The 20,684-nt window shown below is 39.5% G+C and overlaps 1 protein-coding gene across 2 annotated transcripts in view; it reads right to left on the bottom strand.

Moving 5' to 3' along the window:
* GRIA1 (glutamate ionotropic receptor AMPA type subunit 1) overlaps positions 1 to 20,684 on the bottom strand; it is a 347,675-nt gene that overhangs the window by 147,460 nt on the left and 179,531 nt on the right. For both annotated transcript variants that reach the window (XM_020978367.2, XM_020978364.2), the window contains exon 5: positions 17,298 to 17,351. In XM_020978367.2, coding sequence (XP_020834026.1) covers positions 17,298 to 17,351 — 54 coding nt within the window. The remainder of the gene's footprint in view (positions 1 to 17,297; positions 17,352 to 20,684) is intronic.

The raw sequence follows: 20,684 nt of genomic DNA, 5'->3' as shown, positions 1-20,684 counted from the left end.
ACCTATCTCTTAATCCCACTGCCTTCCCTCTGTTGATTATTTCCAATTTATCCTGAATATAGCTTGTTTATACATGGCTGTTTGCATGCCATCTCCCATTAGATTGTGAACTCTTGGAGAGCAGGGTTGTCTTTTACCTTTGTTTATATCTCCAGCGCTTAGCATTGATCCTGTCACACAGTAGGTGTTTAATAAATGTTTGTTGACTAAAGTTATCTGATCGGTCACTTACATTTATTTGATTTGTCTAAGTATAGAAGTAACCCAAATTTACATTAAAAATAAACATGCGTTCTAGTCCCAGTTCTGTCACCGTATTTGCTGGGTAACTCTTAGCAAACTGCTTAAGCTCCCCTGGGTCTTAATTTCCTTATTTATAAAATGAGAAGATTGGAAATATGATCTTTAAGTCTCTTCACATATTCACTGTTGATGCTAACTCCAAAATTATTGACACTTTGAATTTAATCTCTTGGGTAAGGGCCACCCTTCTTGTTTGCAAGGGGCAAAATTCTACATGTGGACTAACTCCATGAGCTGTAAATTTGGCATTTCTGGTTAATAATACATTACATTTACATACAGAGTGTCACCAAAATCCCAATGCAGTTTTAAGCTATTAAAGCTTTTGGGATACCTTGCTATTTCATGGCTTACCAAAGATAAGCAGGGCCCAGAACTGAATTAGGACACCATTCTGGATTTTATTTGGTCAACCTTGCAATGCTTTCATGATCTCAAACTGATCCCTATTAACTATGCCATGAATTTTACATTCCATCTCCAGATGACATGAGTTTTTGTGCATGATGGCATAAGATATCCCTTGTACTTAGCATGCATTTATTTTCTCCTTTCCTCATCTCTACATCTCATAATCCTCTCTTGTTTTAAAGCTCAGCCTAGGTATGGCCTCTTCCTTGAAGCAGTTGCTGATTTCTCCTCCCCTTCTTCCTAGATGTTAACACTATCTCCTTAACTTAGATATGTGCAATGGGAATAAGCAGGAGAACCTTGCCGGATGTGCTCTGGTGCTGGAACACAGTTGAGCTTCCCTCGACATTTCTGTGGACACGTGTATTTAGTGGTGAATGATTTGGGATAATAGCAACCTCTTGCTTGGTTGGATGCTTCCTGGGATGGAAAGAAGGGGGGAGGCAGTTGTATCAAAGATGATTGGTCACTGAGCCATGAGGAGCTTCCCACTCAGTTGACTTTTAAGGGACACAACTTTTGCACTCACTCTCTTCTCTCTCTCTTTCGAACATTTGCTTTTGCTCTCTCTTGGACTTCTCATGAAGTTGCCCTCTCCTATGGCAGCTGCTTCTACGTGGTAGAAGAAATCTTGTGTTCACCTAGGTAAGCCCAAACACTAGGTGTCAAAACTATACTGCCTCTTCTCTTCTGTGTATCCTTCCTTGAGCACAGGCAATCACTTTGAGATGGACATTTCATCTGCATTAAGCAACATCATGAATTTAAAAGATTGGGCACTCCTGGGTTCCTCAGTCATTGCCAGCTGCCCTATTGGAGATGCTTCCTGCAGCTACATGTCTAAAGGAAAAGATGACCACTGCCTAGAGGATGAGTCTCAGCTATACTCGATACTATAATCCTTGCCAGGAGATATGAACTTTTCTTCAGACAGTGAAATGTTTTTCTCAATAGTCCCATAGAGTATTTCATGCTTTATTGGTATAAGCATCAATCTCCTAGGAGAGCATAAGAAGAGACATAGATTACTCTTTCATGTTTAAGTCTTTGTCAATGTGTGTTCATTTATTTATTTTATGTGTGTTAATAGCAGTTCTTTGTGGTTGAAGAAATAAATAGCTGTCCTATACCTGATCCACTCTATGCACTTAGTAACTTTCTAGAAGGGATTCTGATAATCCCTTTAGGGACAACTTAGCCATAAGCCATACCTAAGATTCAAGTGATTTTCCTTAGTGCTCTTGGGGTGGGGTGGGGGTAAAAGATATAGTGAGGCAGAGACAGTAAGAAAAAACTAGCTTTTCACAGGACTAAATCTAGTTTGTGAGCCAAGAGTTGGGGCCCCTCAGTGAGAGAGGACTCTGTTACGTATGTACATATTGTGAAAAGCAGTTTGTTGTTAACAGTAGAGTGCTTGGCTTGCAATCTCATAACCTCAAACAACTCTTAACATATCAAATAAGTTATAGTTAAGCTTTCATACTTCCTGGTGGAGAGATTTCCAACATCAAAGAAATCACAAATCCTTGATGTACTAATGTATATGTCATATCCTCCAGTAGGATAAAAATTCTTTGAGTACAAGGGCTGTTTCATTTTTGTCTTTGTATTTTTGGTGCTTACTATGGTTCTTGGATGGAGGCACTTAACTAAACCTCAGATAAATTGAATGGAGCCTATCACAAAAGTCCATCATAATGCCAAGATGTTTCCAGTGGCACTATATGGTTGTGAATCATGGAATGCCCAATACTGGAAAAATTAAAACTGTAGATGATCCAAAGGGCAATGAAGAGACATAGTGGCTTTAAGTGGGTAGATAACCATAAACTGCTCATGGGAAGCAGCATAAAAGGCAACATCATGGCAATATATATTCGTAAAAAAGAGGTGAGCACATCATATACTTAGAGTGAGTGATAACAGATGGACCAAATATCAATAGAACCAGAAGGTTTTCAGTGTTTTGGGCAGCTTCTTTGCAGAGCATAAAGACATGGACAAAAATTTTAGCAGATGAGAAAATGCAGAACATGTGCCAATGAAGGGCATGCTTGGCATTTATCAGATACTTTGAAGTAAATTCATGTTTAAGACATACAAAATCCTTTTCTTGCTATGTTCCTATGAAATTTATAAATCAAATATACAAATGAAGAAACTGATGCTCAGAGTAGCTAAAAGCTTGGCCAAGGTTGCAGAACTAGTAAATGTCACAGTCAGGAGTTGAACCCCGCTTTCCTCATTCCTAAGTCCAAAGCTATTTCCACTATGCTGCACTATCTCATGAAAAAAAGATACAGTAAAAGGAGAGGAGTATTGTTCCTATCATAGGCTACCTAGAGCTACATTAAGATAGTCATGAACTCCCATCATCAATGGGCCTCTTCATGTTTACTTTGCTTGGTGGTGGTCTCTAAGTAGCCTCTCTAAGGGTGATTTAGCCTTTGAAATTGTACTTTGTAGACAGCTAGAATGGCCACGTAGGCCATGTTTAAGGCAAAGAACTTCATTCAAAGTCAACTGAGATGTTATTTAACCTTGAAATATGAATTTATTTGATAAAAGCAAAAAAAAAATCAGAAATTTCCCTTAAAAAAACCCCAAAACTTGAGATATACAGGTTTAGAAACCATTGCTTTTGCTAGACTCTTTTATAGATGGGGAAATTAGGCCCAGAGTGGGAAGATGCCTGAGGTCACATAACATGTTAGTGAAAGAATCAACATCTAAATCCAGGGCTCTAGTACTCTTTCTCTTACATCATAGCAATTCCTGTTCGAGTAGTAGTTAAGTAGTCAAGTAGCCCAGGTCAAATTAGAATTACATGAATGGCCTAAAGTGTCTGGACTTTAGCTGGGCTTTCATTATTTGCAGAGAAATAGATTTCTTCATATAAGCTGTCACTTAATACAGTATTATTACTTGATTCTACTGTAGTGAAAGGGGTCAGCTTTGTTCTATTTGGCCACAGAGGGAAGAAATAGGACTGATGGGAGGAAGTTATAGGGAAATTGCTTTCAGCGCAACATAAGAAATTCCTAATAGAGCCGTCTGATATCGGGATGGGTTGTATCCAAAAAGTTTCTGGTCACTAGTGTTCTTCAAGAGAGGTTATAGACATAAGATACTGAATGAGAATATGTTTTTGGACACAGTGTGGGAATTTGTTACTATGCATATTTGTTAAAAGTATTTTGCTTTTCTTTAATTTCAAAGGAGGGGAAGAAAGAAAAAATAAATACTTGTTAATTCAAAAATAAAAGATAAACTCATAAAAAAAAAGAAGATCCTCGGGGCAGCTAGGTTGCACAGTGGATAGAGCACTGGCCCTGGATTCAGGAGGACCTGAGTTCAAATCCAGCCTCAGACACATAACATTTACTAGGTGTGTGACCCTGGGCAAGTCACCCAACCCCACTGCCTAGCCAACGAAAACAACAACAATAACAACAATAAAAAGGTCCTGGAACTCTGCTCAGTGATATGGCCGAGGGAATTCTTGTGTCAGGCAGGAGTTTGGACTTGACCTTTGGGATCTGTTCCATGTCTTCAATTTTGTGATTCTAGGAGAAATGGTCTCAATAGCATTGGAACGGAATCCACCTCAGCATGCTGCTGGGGTGGTGATGGTAGTGAGGGAGACAGAATGAATTGTGGGGAAAGATATATTCTTCCTATGGTAGAGAAATCTAGAAGTAAGGTGCTTTTCTTCCTGATATAGTGCCTGGGGTGGTTGAGGCAGTGCTCTCTTTAAGTTTGGATTCCTTTGAGAGCAACTGTCTCTCTATCCCTCTCAAAGCAAAGAGAGCATTCCTGTCACTGCCAAAAGGGCTTCCTCCTGCTTCTCTACAGTCTTTATATATAACAACTTGATATATGTGTCCTGACTATCATACAGGAGGCAGGGAAGATAGCTATCACATGAAAGGGGAGAGTGAAGGAAGGATGAATGTTACAGCAAAGAAAAGAGGCACTCATGGAATGAAGGGATAGAGGATAGGGAGACCAAAATGGGGGGAGAGGACTGGAAACATACCTGCTGAAGGTGGGGGTAGGGAGAGGAGATAAAAGAATCACAGAACACTGAATGTCAGAGTTGAAAGGAATGCCAGAGGTCATGTCCAATAACTATCTGAATAGGAATCCCCTCTACAACCGGCAGGCACCCAGACTCCATTCATTCTTTCATTCATTCAACAAGCATTTATTAAACAGAAAAGATATTGTTATGAGGAATACACTACAGGTCATCTCACTAGGAAGAAATAGATGATGAAGCCTACTGTGTTCAGACTACTATGCTAGGCACAGGGGTGGGGGGAGAGAGAGGATATAAAGTTTCAATAAGACACAATTCCTGCCATTTAAAGAGTTTACACAAATACCTATAAAACACAACCTGAAAAATGCACTAGATGGTTGCAAAGCAAAATTTGGAGGGGAGAGTTGTTACTGACTAGCAGGATCATATGGCTTCAGTGATGAGATGGCATTTGAGCTAGATTTGAAAGGGTCCACCTTTTTCACTTGGTATATGAACAAAAGAGGTAAAAAAGAGAAAAAGTATAATAGGTGAAAAAGAAAAAGGAAGATTTCCCAGACATAAGGGACAGGGCTTTTTTCTATTAAGTTTCAACTTATTAGTTTTGGTCTATTGCTCTAGTTTGTGTCTTTTTGGATAATAATTCCATTAGCTAATGTATTAGCTATCTCTCCCAGCTTCACATTATATGAACAACGTGACAAGTGTGATATCTTTGCTTTCCTTGAAGTCACTAATGACTATGCTGAGTCCCATGTGGATATGGACAAGTAGATAGCATTTATAGGGCACTTTTCAAAGAACTGTGCATATATGATCTCTTTCGATACTACTTTGTGAGATAGGTACAGATGAGGAAACTGAGGCTGAGAGAGGTTAAATGAATTGCCCAAGGTCCCATAGCTAGCTAGTATTTGTGGCAGGATTTAAATTTATATCTTCCCGATTCCAAGCTCAGTGCTCTTACCTACCGTGACATTCAGATTCATGAGGCATTCCACTACAGACTTCCCCTAAGCATCATTTCACTAGTCAGCATTCACTGGATCTGGTCTTTCCATTAGTCGCTTACTACCATCTATCTCACATCATTTTATCTCATTCACAGGAGTAGCACAAGAGAGTATTCAATGTTTACTAAAATCAAATATGTCTATAGGAAGGAAAAATAAGCATTTATTAAGAGCCCAATTTATGCCAGGCATTATGCTAAGTACTTTACAAATATTATCTCATTTGATCCTCACGATAACCCTGGGAGATATGTGTTATTATTATCTCCATTTCACAGTTGAGGAAACTGAGGCAAACAGAAATGACTTGCCCAGGGTCACACAGCTAGGAAGTATCTGGGGCTAGTTTTGAATACAGATCTTTCTGACTACAGACCCAACCCTCTATCCTCTCCACCACCTAGCTACTTCAGTTAGGAATATACAGGTATGTCTATAACATTCCTGTAATCTATCAGCCTAGCAACCTGTCACGGAAAAAGAAATGAAACTTGTCTGACATGATTTATTCTTGATGAATCAATCCTTTCTGGGTAGTAGTAATGACCATTTCCTTTTCTAAGTGCTCAAAAACCATTTCTTTCATAACATATTCAAGAATTTCACCAGGATTCAAAGTTAAGTCTACCTTAAGACTCTACCTTCGTCTTTCTTAAAAAAAAAAAAAAACAGGAACACATTCTTCCATCTCCTAGTCTCTAAGGTTTCTAAAATATTCCTAAGGTTAGTTTCCCAAAGATGTCCACAAACTCTATCAGTATGATGGGATAGTTTGTTTGTCACAATAACTTGAACTCCTTTTTGGTAGCTAGGTGTCCTATTACCTTGTCTTCTTATCCTGGATGATTATGACTTACCCTGGCTTTCAATTCCCTGGTAACTGCTTTTGCTATGCCTTTCCCAGTGTAAAGAGGACTCTCATTGGTGGAGAAAATAGAAGCAAAAAAAGAGAGATATGAATAGTTCTATTTTCTCTCCTTCCATTAGCATTGTCCCATCCTCTCTAAACAATGAACACTTTCTTTGATCTTTCTCTTGCTCCCAATTAAACTATAAAAGGCCTTTTTGGCTGAACTTAGCATCTGTAATAATAGTAATAACAACAACAACAGCAACAACACTGATATAGCACTTTAAGGTTTGCAAAGCTCTTTACAAATATTAACTCATCTGACTGTTGCAACAATTTTGAGAGGTAAATGCTATTTTTAATAATATTTTACAGTTAAGAAAACTAAGGCAAGACAGAGGTTATGTGACTTGGCCAGAACCACACAATTAGTAAGTGTTTGAGGCTGGATTTGAACTCTGGTCTTCCTTACTCCAGGTCCAGCCCTCTATCTTCTGTACCACCTGGCTGCCTCAGTTTATTCCAGGCATTAACATTTCTAAAAATATTTTTACAAGACTATTCTGTTCATACTATTACTTGTCTTTGCGTGTATCTTTTGGATATGTCTTTTAAAAATCTGAGATGGTCAATGAGTTTGAAGTGTACCCACACTCACTTCCCACTTTTTCTTCATCAGAATCATCTGTACTTGTACTGCTAGAATTTTTTCTTGAGGATTTCCTATACTCCTTGAGCTGACTTCTATACAATTTTAGGCCACAGGATCCAACTTACTCTTTTCTTGAAATTTTTTTGAGATGTGTTTACTCCAAATTTGGTGTGGGCATCAGACTAGGACTGGCTTTCTTTAACTTACCTACCCTAAGATTTATGCAGGGTGGTCACTTCTCTCTAACAGTTTTATCATTGTGTCCTAAATAGCAATTCCCCTTATTGCTTTCTCTACATTTTGAAGAATGGAATTAACATCAGTGATTTATCTGAGAGATGCCTGGAAAGCAGAAATCCACAATCAATACTATTTCATGCTCCCATGCCAGTTTCTGGAACTCATCATCTATGTCCTTCTAATGGATAGAAGTAGTTTGTATTTTACTACCCATCATAATAACTTTATTATTTCTAACTTCATTGATGCCCACCCAAATGTTCTTCACCATATTTTCCTCATTTTTAATGACTATATTTCCTCACAAGATTATCTATTCTTGGAATTCCTTCTTGTTATATTGCCTGCCACACATAGGGCACAGAAGCCAACTAGAGGAAGTAGCAAAGCACTCTCAGAGAAAGAGGAGAGGTGGCATATGCCAAGCAGTCAGGCTACCAGTACTTCCCAGGCTACTATCTACCCTCAGATCCTGACGGAGACAGCTCAGGACCCTCATAAAGAAAGGAGAAAAACAGCAGTGGGAAGAAAAGTTATTTAATCTCTTTAGGTCTCAGTTTCTTGATCTGCAAAATAATGATACACTATCTTCTTCATAGGACTTTGTGAAGAATATACTTTATAACTTGTAAGAATTAGCAATTGCAATAATTCTAGTATGCTGCTAGAAGCCATCATCTTAGGAAACAGCCTCTGTAGAGATGCAGGTTGGCCACTGCTCCTGAAGGTACTATAGTCATAACTATTAAAAACCCAGAAAAGAAAGTTCTTATCATCAGAATCATTGGCACTATCAAATGGTTCAATATAAGGAACGGATATAAATTTATTAGTGGAAATGGCATTAAGGAAGAGATTTATGTTGCTTTACTACTACATTCTAAGGATTATGGGACCTTTTCATGTGACTTGTAGCCAAAACCTTCCATATGTAGTATCAACTCCATCAGATTGTAAGTTCTTTGAGAGAAGGGACCATCTCACTTTTCTATTTGTATTCCTAACACCTAGGGAAGTGCTTTGCACATAGTAAGTACTTGAAAAATGTTTCATTCATTCATATACACTGTTACTTCCACTAACCTTTTAATTTAACCGTATCTCTTTTAAATAATACTTATTCTTCTGTTGCAATGTTCTGGTCATGAGTTACTAAGCCTCAGTGATAACTACAAGGAAGGATTTGCTTCTCTCCATTAAAGGTCTAATTTGTTTTATTATTCATATTCTGTAGACGCAAAGTTGGAGTGAAGAAGAGAGGGAAGGAGAAAGAGAGATCATAGAGAAGAGAGGGAGAAAGCAAAAGGAGCCTGAGAAGAGAAAGGGACTGAGAGGGCATGTCCCTTCCTGCTAGCTTTCTTATGACCACACTAAGGAGAAAAAATAAAGAAAGGAAAAAAAAAACAGCAGTAGGGAGAAAAGAACAAAGAACAAAGCATCCAGAAATGAAAAGAAACTTCTTCTGGTACTGACTTTTTTTTAACTTATTGCAAGATCTTGAGGGAACTTGCACGACCTCTCAGGACCTCAGCTCCCTCCTCTGAAATCTGCAGGTCAATCTAGGATACTAAGGCTCCTAATAGTTCTATAAATTTCTGTGAATCGGCGACAGGGAATGGAGAAAAAACAAGACAGGCTCTCAGATAAATCCATCCAACATCATTCTCTTCTTACCTCCCGCTGCCAAACAGTCAACACATCCTTTCTGTCTGTCTGTACCGTACATGTCCTGTTTATACTGCCAGCATCTCATATAATCTCATCCAATACTTGTGTACTTAACTTTTTAATATACACATGCTTCGGTAACACACTAAGATGACGCCTCTCCAAGCGAAGGGCCTATGCTTTATAATTCATTTGTATCTGCCACAGTGCCAAAGGCAGTGTTTGGCACAAAGGAGGCACTTAATAGAGGGGTTGGATGATATAGTAGAAAAAGCACAGCCTGTAGTGTCAGGAGACCTGGGTTTGATGCCTGACTACACTATTTATTACTATGGGACCTTGGCTAAGTTCCTTAATCTCTTTAGGTCTCAATTTGTTGATCTGCAAAATGTAGATGATGCTACACTATCTTCTTCATAGGGCTGTTGTGAAGAATATACTTTGTAACACGTCAAATATTTCAGATATGTGAACTGTTATTACTAGTATCATCAAAATGGAAACTTATTGTTCAGACTGAAGGTGTTTAGCCCCACTAACACCCTCCCTGCATCTGCACACCATCTGCAGTAACATATTTAGTTCTGGGTGACACATTTCAAGAAGGACACTGACAATCTGGAGTGAAACCAGAGGAAGACTGACTAGGATGGGTGGTGTTGTTCAGTTGTTTCAGTCATGCCTGACTCTTTGCAACCCCATTTGGGGTCTGCTTGGGAGAGACACTGAAGTGGTTTACATTTCCTTCCCTAATTCATTTTACAGATAAGGAAACGGAAGCAAACAGGGTTAAGTGACTTGCCCAGTCATAGCTAGTGTCTATGGTTAGATCTGAACACATGAAGGTACATCTTCCCGACTCCAGGGCTGGCACTCTAACCACTACTTCATCTAGCTGCCCCTAGTTGACTAGGGACAAGAAATGTTACGTCATACAAGGATATATTTAGCTTGGAGATGAGAAGACTAAGAGTACTGGATTTGGAATCAGTTAGATCTGGATTCAAATCCTGGCTCTCCTAGTCATTCCTCATGTGTATTTGGGCAAGTTGAACGAGTTGTCCAAGCCTCACTTTTCTCATTTGCAAAATGAGGGAGTTGGATCTCATGATTTTTATTTTTCTTCTTATTCTAAATCCTATGATCAATGTTTTCAAGTATCTGAAAGGGTGCCACAAGACAGATGGAACAGACAATCTGTGTGGCAAAATTTGAATTAGTGGGTGGGTATTCCGAGGAAGAGCTTCCTAACAATTAGAACTCTTTGTTTTTTTCTGACATTTGATGATAAACTCACATTTTCATAATGGCTTAAGTTTTACAAAGCATTTCTGTCAAAACAACTTTGTAAAGTTGATAATGTGAAAGCATCCTTATTGCTGTTTTGTAGCAGAGAACACCAAAGCTGAGATAGGTTAAGTGAGTTGCCTAAGGTCACAGAGCTGGTAGAGCTAAGATTCAAACTCAGATCTTCAAACATTAGTTCAGCTGATGATCTCCTTTGTAGCATCACTGAAAATGAGATGGGGGAAACTTAGAATAGAGGTGGTAAGCTGTTTTATGCAGAAGGAGCAGATAGATCCCACTGCATATGTTAGAAGATCAAAAGTTCATGGCTCTACTTTGGCATGACAAAGAAATCCTAGCCATTGACTGCAATATGATGAATACTAGAAAACATGGATGGCCTCTGGTACCTAAACCAAGAAGAAAAGGAAAAAACTCATGAAAGCTTCTGCTTTTCTTTATTACTTTTAGACTTCAGTCTGGTCAAGCATCCTTTAGGAATAATAATAGCAAAACCTGATAGTGTCAATCGGCTCTGATTTGTTCTATGTTTGCTGATGACTTGCTGACCTAGAGGGGCAGTTATGTGGCACAGTAGAGAGAGTACCAGGACTGGAGTCAGGAAGACTCATCTTCATGAATTCAAATCTGGCCTCAGACACTTACTAGCTATATGACCCTGGGCATGTCACTTAACCCTGTTTGCTTCAGTGCTTCATCTGTAGAACGAGCTGGAGAAGGAAATGGCAAACTGCTCTAGTATCTTTGCCAAGAAAACCCCAAATGGGGCCAAGAAGAGTCATTAAAGACTGAAATGACTCAACAACAACAAATGCTGACCTAGAATTTCCTCCTCAGACATCTGTCAGGTATGTTGACTCAACACCCCTGTTTTCCTTCTTAATATCTGATCTTTTTGTTTTCCCAAGAAGAATTTTGATTTATAGAATCCTCTTAGTACCTCTGAATCTGGTAATAGGTTTCCCTCTCTGTTGTGGAACTCAATTCCTCTGAAAGGGAGTTAAGCCAGAAAAGAGAGGATTTGTATATGTAGGTTGTGATGTGTGTGTATGTACATACATATGCATATGTATGATCATATTTATCATATTGATTGACTCAGAGGGCAGAATGAGAACCAAGTAGAAGCTACAAAGAGATAGATTTTGATTCAAAATAAGAAAGAACTTTGTAGCCATCAGAGCTGTCCAATGGAATGGGTTCCTTTGGATGGTAATGAGGTCCCTGACATTGGAAGCATTCAAGTAGAAGTAGAAAGATTACTTGATACACCATAAAGGATTTTCTTGCTTCAGGCAAGGGTCGAAGTAAATTACCTCTGTGATCCCTTTCACTTCTAAAAGTCTATGTTCTAAGTCCTCTCCTAGTTCCAGGATTCTAAAATTTAAAGTCCCTTCTAGTTCTCATATTCCACATTCTAAGATCCTTGTCAACCATGTCAGTCTATGCCCCAAGACCCAATCAGTCAGAGAATTCTTCATTACCAGATTGTGTTCCTGTAAGTAGGTTGTTGTCTAAGACTCTGAGGCTGTCACTTTGAGATTGTGGTACAAAGCAGTGAATAATAATTCTGTAAACTCCCTCCTCCCCCAACTTTGACAATAAATCTTTCCCACGTATCCCTAGGGCATAACTCCCTCACTACACTGCAACAATAAATACTTTAAAGTATGTGGTCTGTAACACATAGCACCAGGATAATTATGTGGTCTGCATTTTTTTTCTTTGCAATTTATAAATTACATTATTTTTCTGAAAGGGAAAGAAAACATACCAGCAATCATGCTTCAAACTGAAATAATTAGTCATTTGAAGCTTAATTATCAACTAATCTATTTGAGCATATACGAATTCTGTGTTTAAATACTATTTGCAATTTACATCCCATTAGTTTGAAGTTTCATGGATAGCTGTGAGGAAAGGGGCAATTCCAGTGGTGAATGGAAACTGAATGAACTACCTTGGTAACAAGAGAAACTCTGGGGCAGTGGTAGCCCACACAGTGGAATATGGACCCCAACCTTTATTCAGTAGCTCTTAGGAAACTGTTTAGTGATCACAGTCTCGTGCTGATTGAGGCATATCACCAGGCTGCTCTCGCTATACAAAGGGAAATTAGGTGGTCACCTTCGAGGTTTGATTTCAGGGGAGCTCGAACCCTAAAGCTTCTCCTCTATGAATTCTACCATTAGAGATTTATTCTCTTATATCCCCAAGATATACATTTCCCAGGAGGCCCCAGTTATTTAAAATCCAAGCATTCTCAAGTGGGATAATAGTATCAATAACAGCTGACATTTCTATAGCACTTTCCTACTAATTTTTTCTTTTTTTTATTATGAACTTTAACACTTATCAACAACCATTATTTTCCTGTCTATAAAGTATGTTCCTCCCAACAACTTTGTAAGGTAGAAGTATAACAATTTTTAAAAATCCATTTCACCAATGAGGAAACAGATGCACAGAGTGGTTAGGTGACGGGCCAGATGTTACCCAGATAGTTAATGGCTGAGTTGGAATAACAGCAATAAATACAGGTGAAAGGAATATCGTACCTGTGGTTTAGAAGACCTAGGCCCAAGTCGGGGATTGTTTTAAGGGAAGTGACTTTGCAAATGTTAAAGCGTTAGTTAGATGTTAACTAACAATCATCGTTGTTACATACATTCAGGAAATTTTAGTCATGGGGCAGACCACCAAATACTTCTACAAGTCCCAGACTGACACAATTGGTGGCTATATTCTTGCTCCTTATCTCCAAAAGGAGCACAGAGAGACACAAATTTCCACATCCTATCCCCAAGCATCCAGCCTAACTCCAAAACTCCAGGGAAGCCCAGAAAACACGCACTTAAGAATCAAAAGCCAGGATAATATTAACTGCTTCTACATACTACAAAAGCCTTCACACCCCCTTCTCTCCTGGGCTTAAAACCTCTCAAATTCGCTATGTACTCTGCTGCTGCAGAGTGAGGGGGCTGGTTCTGAATCACCAACAGCCCTCTCCTGTCCACTCCCTCACTACAAACTCTGTAGAGTTGCCTATAGATCTATCTGTTGCTGTTAAAGCTAAGTTCTACACCCTGACATACTATCCACAGTATAGCTCTCAGGGATATGCTGGTAAATGTCTAACAACCGGCTTTCCAGAAAAGAAAAAAAAATTCATGCAAGACACTTTTAAGTTTAATCAGCATTATTAATATTTTCTCCACCACTTTCTTAAACTTAGACAATCAACAGAACAGTAAATCAAGCCCTGATTTGTATTATTTGCTGATTTCCGAGGTGTAAATGCTCACACTGAAAATTCAATAAGCATCTCTCAGAAGCTGGTTTGAGCTGACTGGCTCTAACCCACTACCCACATCTAAGTCTGTGATGCTCCTGATGAGAGAGCATCGAGTCACTCTAGCAACAGTTCATTGGCCCTTAGGAAATAGCCATTAGGGTCCTGTGACCTCTGACTGCCAAGGTTTCATATCCTGAGACACGAGAAAACTCAAGGGACTAGGAAAGTCCTCAGATGATTCTGTCAAGGATGCACACTTTGTAAACACTGAGATGCCCATTTATCATGGCTAAATCCTGTGTTGTCTGTGCTCAAGGCATGTGATCCAGGACACAATGCTTTCCCGGGGACAAATAACGCGTAACCCATGGAACGTAAACCCAGACAAATGGGAAAAATCTCCCTAGGAACATTAGACCCTTACTTATTACAGACAGCCACACTGCTCTACTTTGACAAAAGTCCCACTTGGCTCTTTTTCTTCTTCCTCTAAGGAAATCATCTCTGCTATAAGAATATAATGGGAAACAGCAAATAAACCCTGATTCTCCCTGTTTTATATGATGACTTCAGGCAACACTGGCATGGTTGAGAGATTCGTGCTCTTTTCAGGGGCTATAGGCCACAGCTATGGCCTTTTCCATGCCATGGCCCATTGGTTTTAGTTTCCTGATTATAGTTGATTAGCAATTTCTATCCAGTTATTACTGAGGCTTACGACCGGCCTGGAAGAATGGGCTGTTTTTGTAAGAAACTGACCTAGACTGAGGCCCTACTAAGGGCTTTGACTTCCCAAGGGGATTGAATCATTCACTGAAATTTCCTAGGCAAGCACCACCATACTGGCCCTGGGATTCTGTTGTACTTGACCCTTGTTCACCTTTCCTTTCTCTGTTGTCATCCTCATCCTCATGGGTATCCCTCTAGTTCAAGCACCTTCTTTTTCAATTCAAATCAATAAACTTATATTAAGTGCCTACTATGCATAAGGCACAGGGTACTAGATTTCAACATACTACCAAGGCTCAGTGTGTCTATACTTCCTAGAGTTTATTTATGAGGGGTAAAAGTATATAGTTTCACAAATTTTATGCACATACACACATACATATATAATGTTAAACTTTATTTAACTTCCATATACATTTATCAGCATAGTACAGACTTTCATATCAAACTAGAAATTCCCTGGGCTAAATATCTGATCCTCTCATTTAGGTTCTCCTAGTCCCCAGTGGCTAGACAGGACGTTTGCAAATGGAATTTGCTGCATCCTCCCTCTCTCTCCCTTTAGGGAAGCAACAACTTAGACCCTTTTCACAGTACACAGAAAAAGTAAATACTATGGTAATGATTCAGCTCTTCATGGGACTTAGGGGGGTGCTACTTGTATTAAAAGCATCATTCTAGATAACTGGAGAGGATTCAGACTCAGACCTGTTTTTAGAAAGAAAAAGCTTTGAGATGAGGTTTTTACTGATCACTCCCATGCCAAGTCATCATTTCTCCCCCCTCCCCCAAACTGGGGAAGAACAACAACAACAAAAAAAGATCATGACCATTGAGGAGACTTAAAAAAATACAAAACAAAGCTAAATCTATATCCTCTTTAATATAAAGAACTCCCAGTGAGAAAACTCACTCTAACAATAAAAATCAGCACCTTCTCTGAAACTTAAAGTCTTAGATAGTGGCCTGGGACACTGAGAGGATGTGACTTGTCCAGGGTCATACAGCTAGTATGTATAAAAGGCAGACTTGAACACAAGTCTTCCTGATTTTGAGCCCACCCACCGTCTACTCTCTCTATCTACTATGTCATGTTACTTTTCTATCCCAAGGAGATACGAATCGGTAAAGACAGTCCTTTCATCAATTTGAGCCATACAAATTGTACCCCCACTCCAACAAACGGGTCACAAAGATATTACTCCTTCATTTATGTTCATTTAATAATTAAGCTCTCATTTTGCCTGATATGAGAAGATGCAAGGAAGGAAATAAATGTATATATGTATATAAATATAAGTATATACAAACATGTATAACATATATATCTCTATATCTATTTATAAAACACAAAGAGTTGGACACAACTGAAAGGACTCGACAACAACACATTGCAGGCACTGAATTAAGCACTTTACAGTCTGTTCTTAGTTCATCTAATCTGATGTTATGGATACAAATGGGACAAAAGACAGTCCCTGCCCTCAGGCAGCTTACGATTTAACGGGAGGAGTGGATGACACACAAGCACGGCTTATACAAAGCAGATTATATAGGATGAATAAAAAAATACTAAAAAAATGCGGAATACAGGGGAGGCACTGGAATGAAGAGGAGTTAGGAAATGCTTCCTGTAGAAGATGGGATTCTAGTTGGGCCTTTTAGTTGGGCAATGGAGGTCAATAGTAAGTGTGGAGGAGGGTAAGTGCTTGCTTGATGTCTGTGGGAGAGCCAGAGAAAATGCCTGGAGGGGAGAGATGGAGTGGAACAACTGGGGGCCAGTGTTACCACATCAAAGAGTATTGCAAGTAGGGGAGAAGGTGTAAGAAGGCTGGAAAAGTAGAAGGGGGCTAGTTTATGAAGGGCTTTGAATACCAAATAGAACATTTTGTACTTGATTCTGAATGCAAAAGGGAGCCATTGGAGTTTATTGGGGGGGGGGGCAGAGATTGACATACATAGTCAGACTTGTACTTTAGGAAAACCACTTCATTGGCTAAATGGAGGATGGATTGGAGTGAGACTTGGATGGATTGGAAGAGACTTAAGGCAGGCAGACCCACCAGCAGGTTATTGCAATAGTCCAGACGTAAGGTGATGAGGGCCTGCACTAGAGTGGTGGTAGTTGGCAGAGAAAAGAAAGGAGTGTATTTGAGAGCTGTAAAGGTGAAATTGACAGATGTTTGGATATGGGAGGTGAGGGGCAGTGAGGAGTCCAGGATGACTCCTAGGTTGTGAACCAAGGGACTGAGAAGATGGTGCTGCCTTCTACAGCAATAGGGAAGGTAGGAGGGGAGAGGGGTTAGGGGGAAACGTAATGAACTCCATATTGAGTTTAAGATGTCTACTGGACGTGTAGTTCGAGATTTCTGAAAGGCAGGTGGAAATGGGAAGTCAGCAGAGAGTTTGGGGTAAGATAGGTAGATCTGAGAATCATCAGCATAGAGACTGTAATTAAATCTATGGAAGTTGAAGAAATCACCAAATGAAGTAGTATAGAAGGAAAAGAGAAGATGGTCCAGGCTTGGAGGCTGGAACTGAGATAGTTAATGAATACCCACACACCAGTTCACTCTTTTTCAGGAAGATTTGGGAAGTGAAAGCAATATTTGTAAGGTTGCCTGTCACATTCTTCTCAAGGGCTATTGTTGGTTTAAATGGCCCACAGACTAGGACCACAATCAGAGTTGGTACTGAAAAGGAAGAGAATTACAATTCACTTAGACACACAGAAACCAGACAAGTCACTTAAGCCACATATGACCCAATGGTGTCCAACTTACCAGGTTTGCCAGGATGTAGTGGTAGCCAATTCCATTCTTTTCCATTTTTATGATCTGTGATAGTAACAAAACAGAAGAGGGTTAGAAAAAGTCAGCATGTTTGTATTACAGCTATCCTGACTCAGTGCAGGTCTTCTTTCCTATAGGGAACTCCCATGACCACTGCAAGCAAAAGTGGTTTTGTCTTACATGAACTCTCTCTTTTCTGAACCCTCCGGTACTTATTGCCCACATTACCTATTTAGCACCCAGAATATACCTTTCACCTCTTGTGTTTTTAGTTAACTTTAAATGTGTCATTTTTGTTTCTTGTAAGATCTTGGAAGGCAAGGTCTATGTCTCAATTTATCTTTCTGTCTCTAGCACCTGGTAGATGTCCTCTGAATTTGTTTAAATCCTATCTTTCAAGGTCAGACTCAGGTGTCATTTTCTTTTTTTCCTTTCCCTTCCCATATTCCTCCCCCCTTCCTCACTTCCTCTCTCTTTCCTTATCTTACCCAGGCTGGAAGTACAGTCACTACTCAGAGGCTTGTTTCTACTACTAATCCACATGGGAGTTATGACCTGCATTGTTTCTGACCTGAGTCAATTTTACCTCCTTAGGCAGACTTGTGGCTCTCTGTTCCTGGGGGCTTACTGTATTGGTGCCAGACTTATTCTAGATGCTTGATTGGATTATGTGACTCCAGCTCAGATCACCTGAGCTCGAACAATTCACCAGACTCAGCCTCCCTGGTAGCAGGGATTACACGTATGTACTACCATGCCTGGCTTATTTATTTTTTCCAATGACTGTTTGCACCATCTGCCCACCTACCCACAATCCATCCATCCATCCATCCACCATCCATCCATCCATCCATCCATCCATCCATCCATCCACCCATATATTGAATCAGAATCTCAGATTTGGGAGGAACCTCAGAGAATCTCCATTCTAATATTTTTCCTGAAGCACCATGCTTGACAAAGGTGCTCATCCTTACTTGCAGCGACAAGTTTGGAAGATGGAAGAATAAATCAGGGAAGGGTGCCTTGTGAAGGAGGTACCTATGTTGGCCCTTAAATGTTAAGTAGTATTTAAACACACAGAACTGGCAGGCAGGACATTCCAGGGATAAGGGGATAAAGAGAAAACAAAATGGCAATAACAGTTGAAGAGAGAGGGATTTTGGCCACTTCTGGGCCTGACTGCTCATTGCTGCTGCCTAGGCCCTGATCCTCCAAAAGGACTGTGGTAGAGAGATGTAGAATGACGTGGATATCCCTAGCATATGGTGCCCAGCATTAGAAGCCTCCTTTACCATATAAAATCCTCCTGTCTCCTGTCTCAATCAACCGAGGGGGCTCCACCTAGGAGAACCCATTGACAGAGGCATTTTCACACCAGCATTCTAATTTGGGGTTTGCAGTTAATTTAATCTACATGCATCTCCATCCTTGGTACTTTTCCTGTATTATGGCATGCCAATTGCCTTCTGTTCCCCTAACCCCTGTGAATATGAGTCACCGACTGCTTAAACAAAAGCTCCTTTCTTCCCATCACCTTTGCTCTTATTCTCATATCAGCCTAGTTTAATTCCCCACCATCCGTTACCCTTCTCTTGCTTCCTTTTCTATCACACCTCCTGGAACCCTTGCTTTATTATTAACAAACTCCCTTTCACCTTAGGATCAGCTCATGATCTTTCCATCTTCAAGTGCTCATAGAAATTTGATTCCCTCTTGAAGACACCTCTTCCTTTTCCCTTATATTCAGTATTAGTTGTTCTTTTTTCATGCCCCCAGAGAACTTGCTTTCAAATCTCATTTCTGACAATTATTATCTGAGTATTTGTTGGCAAGTCATTTGACCTCCATGGCCTTCAGTTTCCTTCTCTGTAAAATCAGTGGTTTGCCCTAGATGACCTCTGAGGTCTCTTCTAGCCTTTTATCTATGCTCTCCTTCCTCACAGGCCAGAAGAAGAAGTCAGTACACTTCTTGCTCACTGTAAATACTTTCCGATACTCCTTCTGCCATTGTCATTTGTCACCTTTGAAGTTCACCTCTCCCAGGCTGTATCACACTGTCCAGATTCTTGTTGCTGCCATATATCAGATTCCCAGACATTTTTTTCCTCCTTTCTTTTATTTTTTTTTAAATCAACAAGTCTTTATTTGCTTTCCCTCCCACTTACTCTCACATTGAGAAAAAGGAAAAAATAAAATCAAAACTCGTAACAAATATGCATAACCAAGCAAAACAAATTCCCACATTGGCCATGTCCAAAATGTATGTCTGATTCTGCACTGAGTTCATTATTACCTCTCTGTCAGGAAGTGGGTAGCTTTCTTCATCATGGGTCCTCTGGAGTCCTAGTTGGTCACTGCTTTGATCAGAGTTCTTAAATCTTTCAATTTTTTAAAAAAATAATGCTGTTGTTATTCTATAAATTATTCTCCTGATTCTGCCCACTTAACTCTTCCTCAGTTTATGCAAGCCTCCCAAGGTTCCTTTGAAACTGCCCCTTTTGCCATTTCTTATGGCACAGTAGTATTTAATTATATTCATATACTCTAATTTGTTCAGCCATTCTTCAGCTGATGGGGACCCCCTCCTGCTTAGTTTCTAATTCTTTGCTAACACAAAAAGTGCTGCTATAAATATTTTTGTAATGATCTTTTTCCTCTTTCTTTGATGTATTTGGGGTATAGGCCTTGTAGTTCTTCCTTCTTCTTAATGAGTGCAATACCTGGATCACAGTCTCCCTTTCTGCTCTCTTCTTTGACATCATTAACATTCTTTCTGATTCTTCTTCAAACACTGTGACTGCCACGTCAATTAATCTTATTGATGTCTATGACTTCCATCATCACTCTACATCAGTCACACACAAGGGTGGTCACACTTTAGCCTTGACCAATAACCCCAAACTACTCTATGTCCATGATCTTGGATTAGTATAGTACCTGATACACTAAAGATGCTTAATAAGTGTTTCTCAACTAATTGAAACATACTGTTTGACTCAAAGATACCAATACAAAGCATATATTCCAAAGAGGTCAAAGACAGAAAGAAAGGTCCTATGTACAAAAAATATTGATAACAAGAATTTGGGGGGTAACAAAGAACTGAGAGGAAAGTGGGTACCCATCAATGAGGGAATTGCTGAACAATTTGTGGGAAATGAACCTAATTGAATACTATTATGCCATTACAAATGATGAATATGAAGGATTCAAAGAAGCTTGGGAAGCTTCTAAAAGAATGCAAAACAAAGCAAACAGAATCAGAGAAGAATTTATGGAATGATCACCATAATATAAAGGAAAACAATGTTGAATGACATCAGAACTCTAATCAATGAAATCTCCAATCATGACTTCAGAGGACTGATCTTGAAG

The sequence above is a fragment of the Phascolarctos cinereus genome, unplaced genomic scaffold (assembly GCF_003287225.1).
Source record: "Phascolarctos cinereus isolate Bilbo 61053 unplaced genomic scaffold, phaCin_HiC Scaffold_2;HRSCAF=192, whole genome shotgun sequence".
Taxonomy (NCBI): Eukaryota; Metazoa; Chordata; class Mammalia; order Diprotodontia; family Phascolarctidae; genus Phascolarctos; species Phascolarctos cinereus.
The sequence above is the reverse complement of the archived record's forward strand: the minus strand, read 5'-3'. Positions and strand labels throughout refer to the sequence as shown.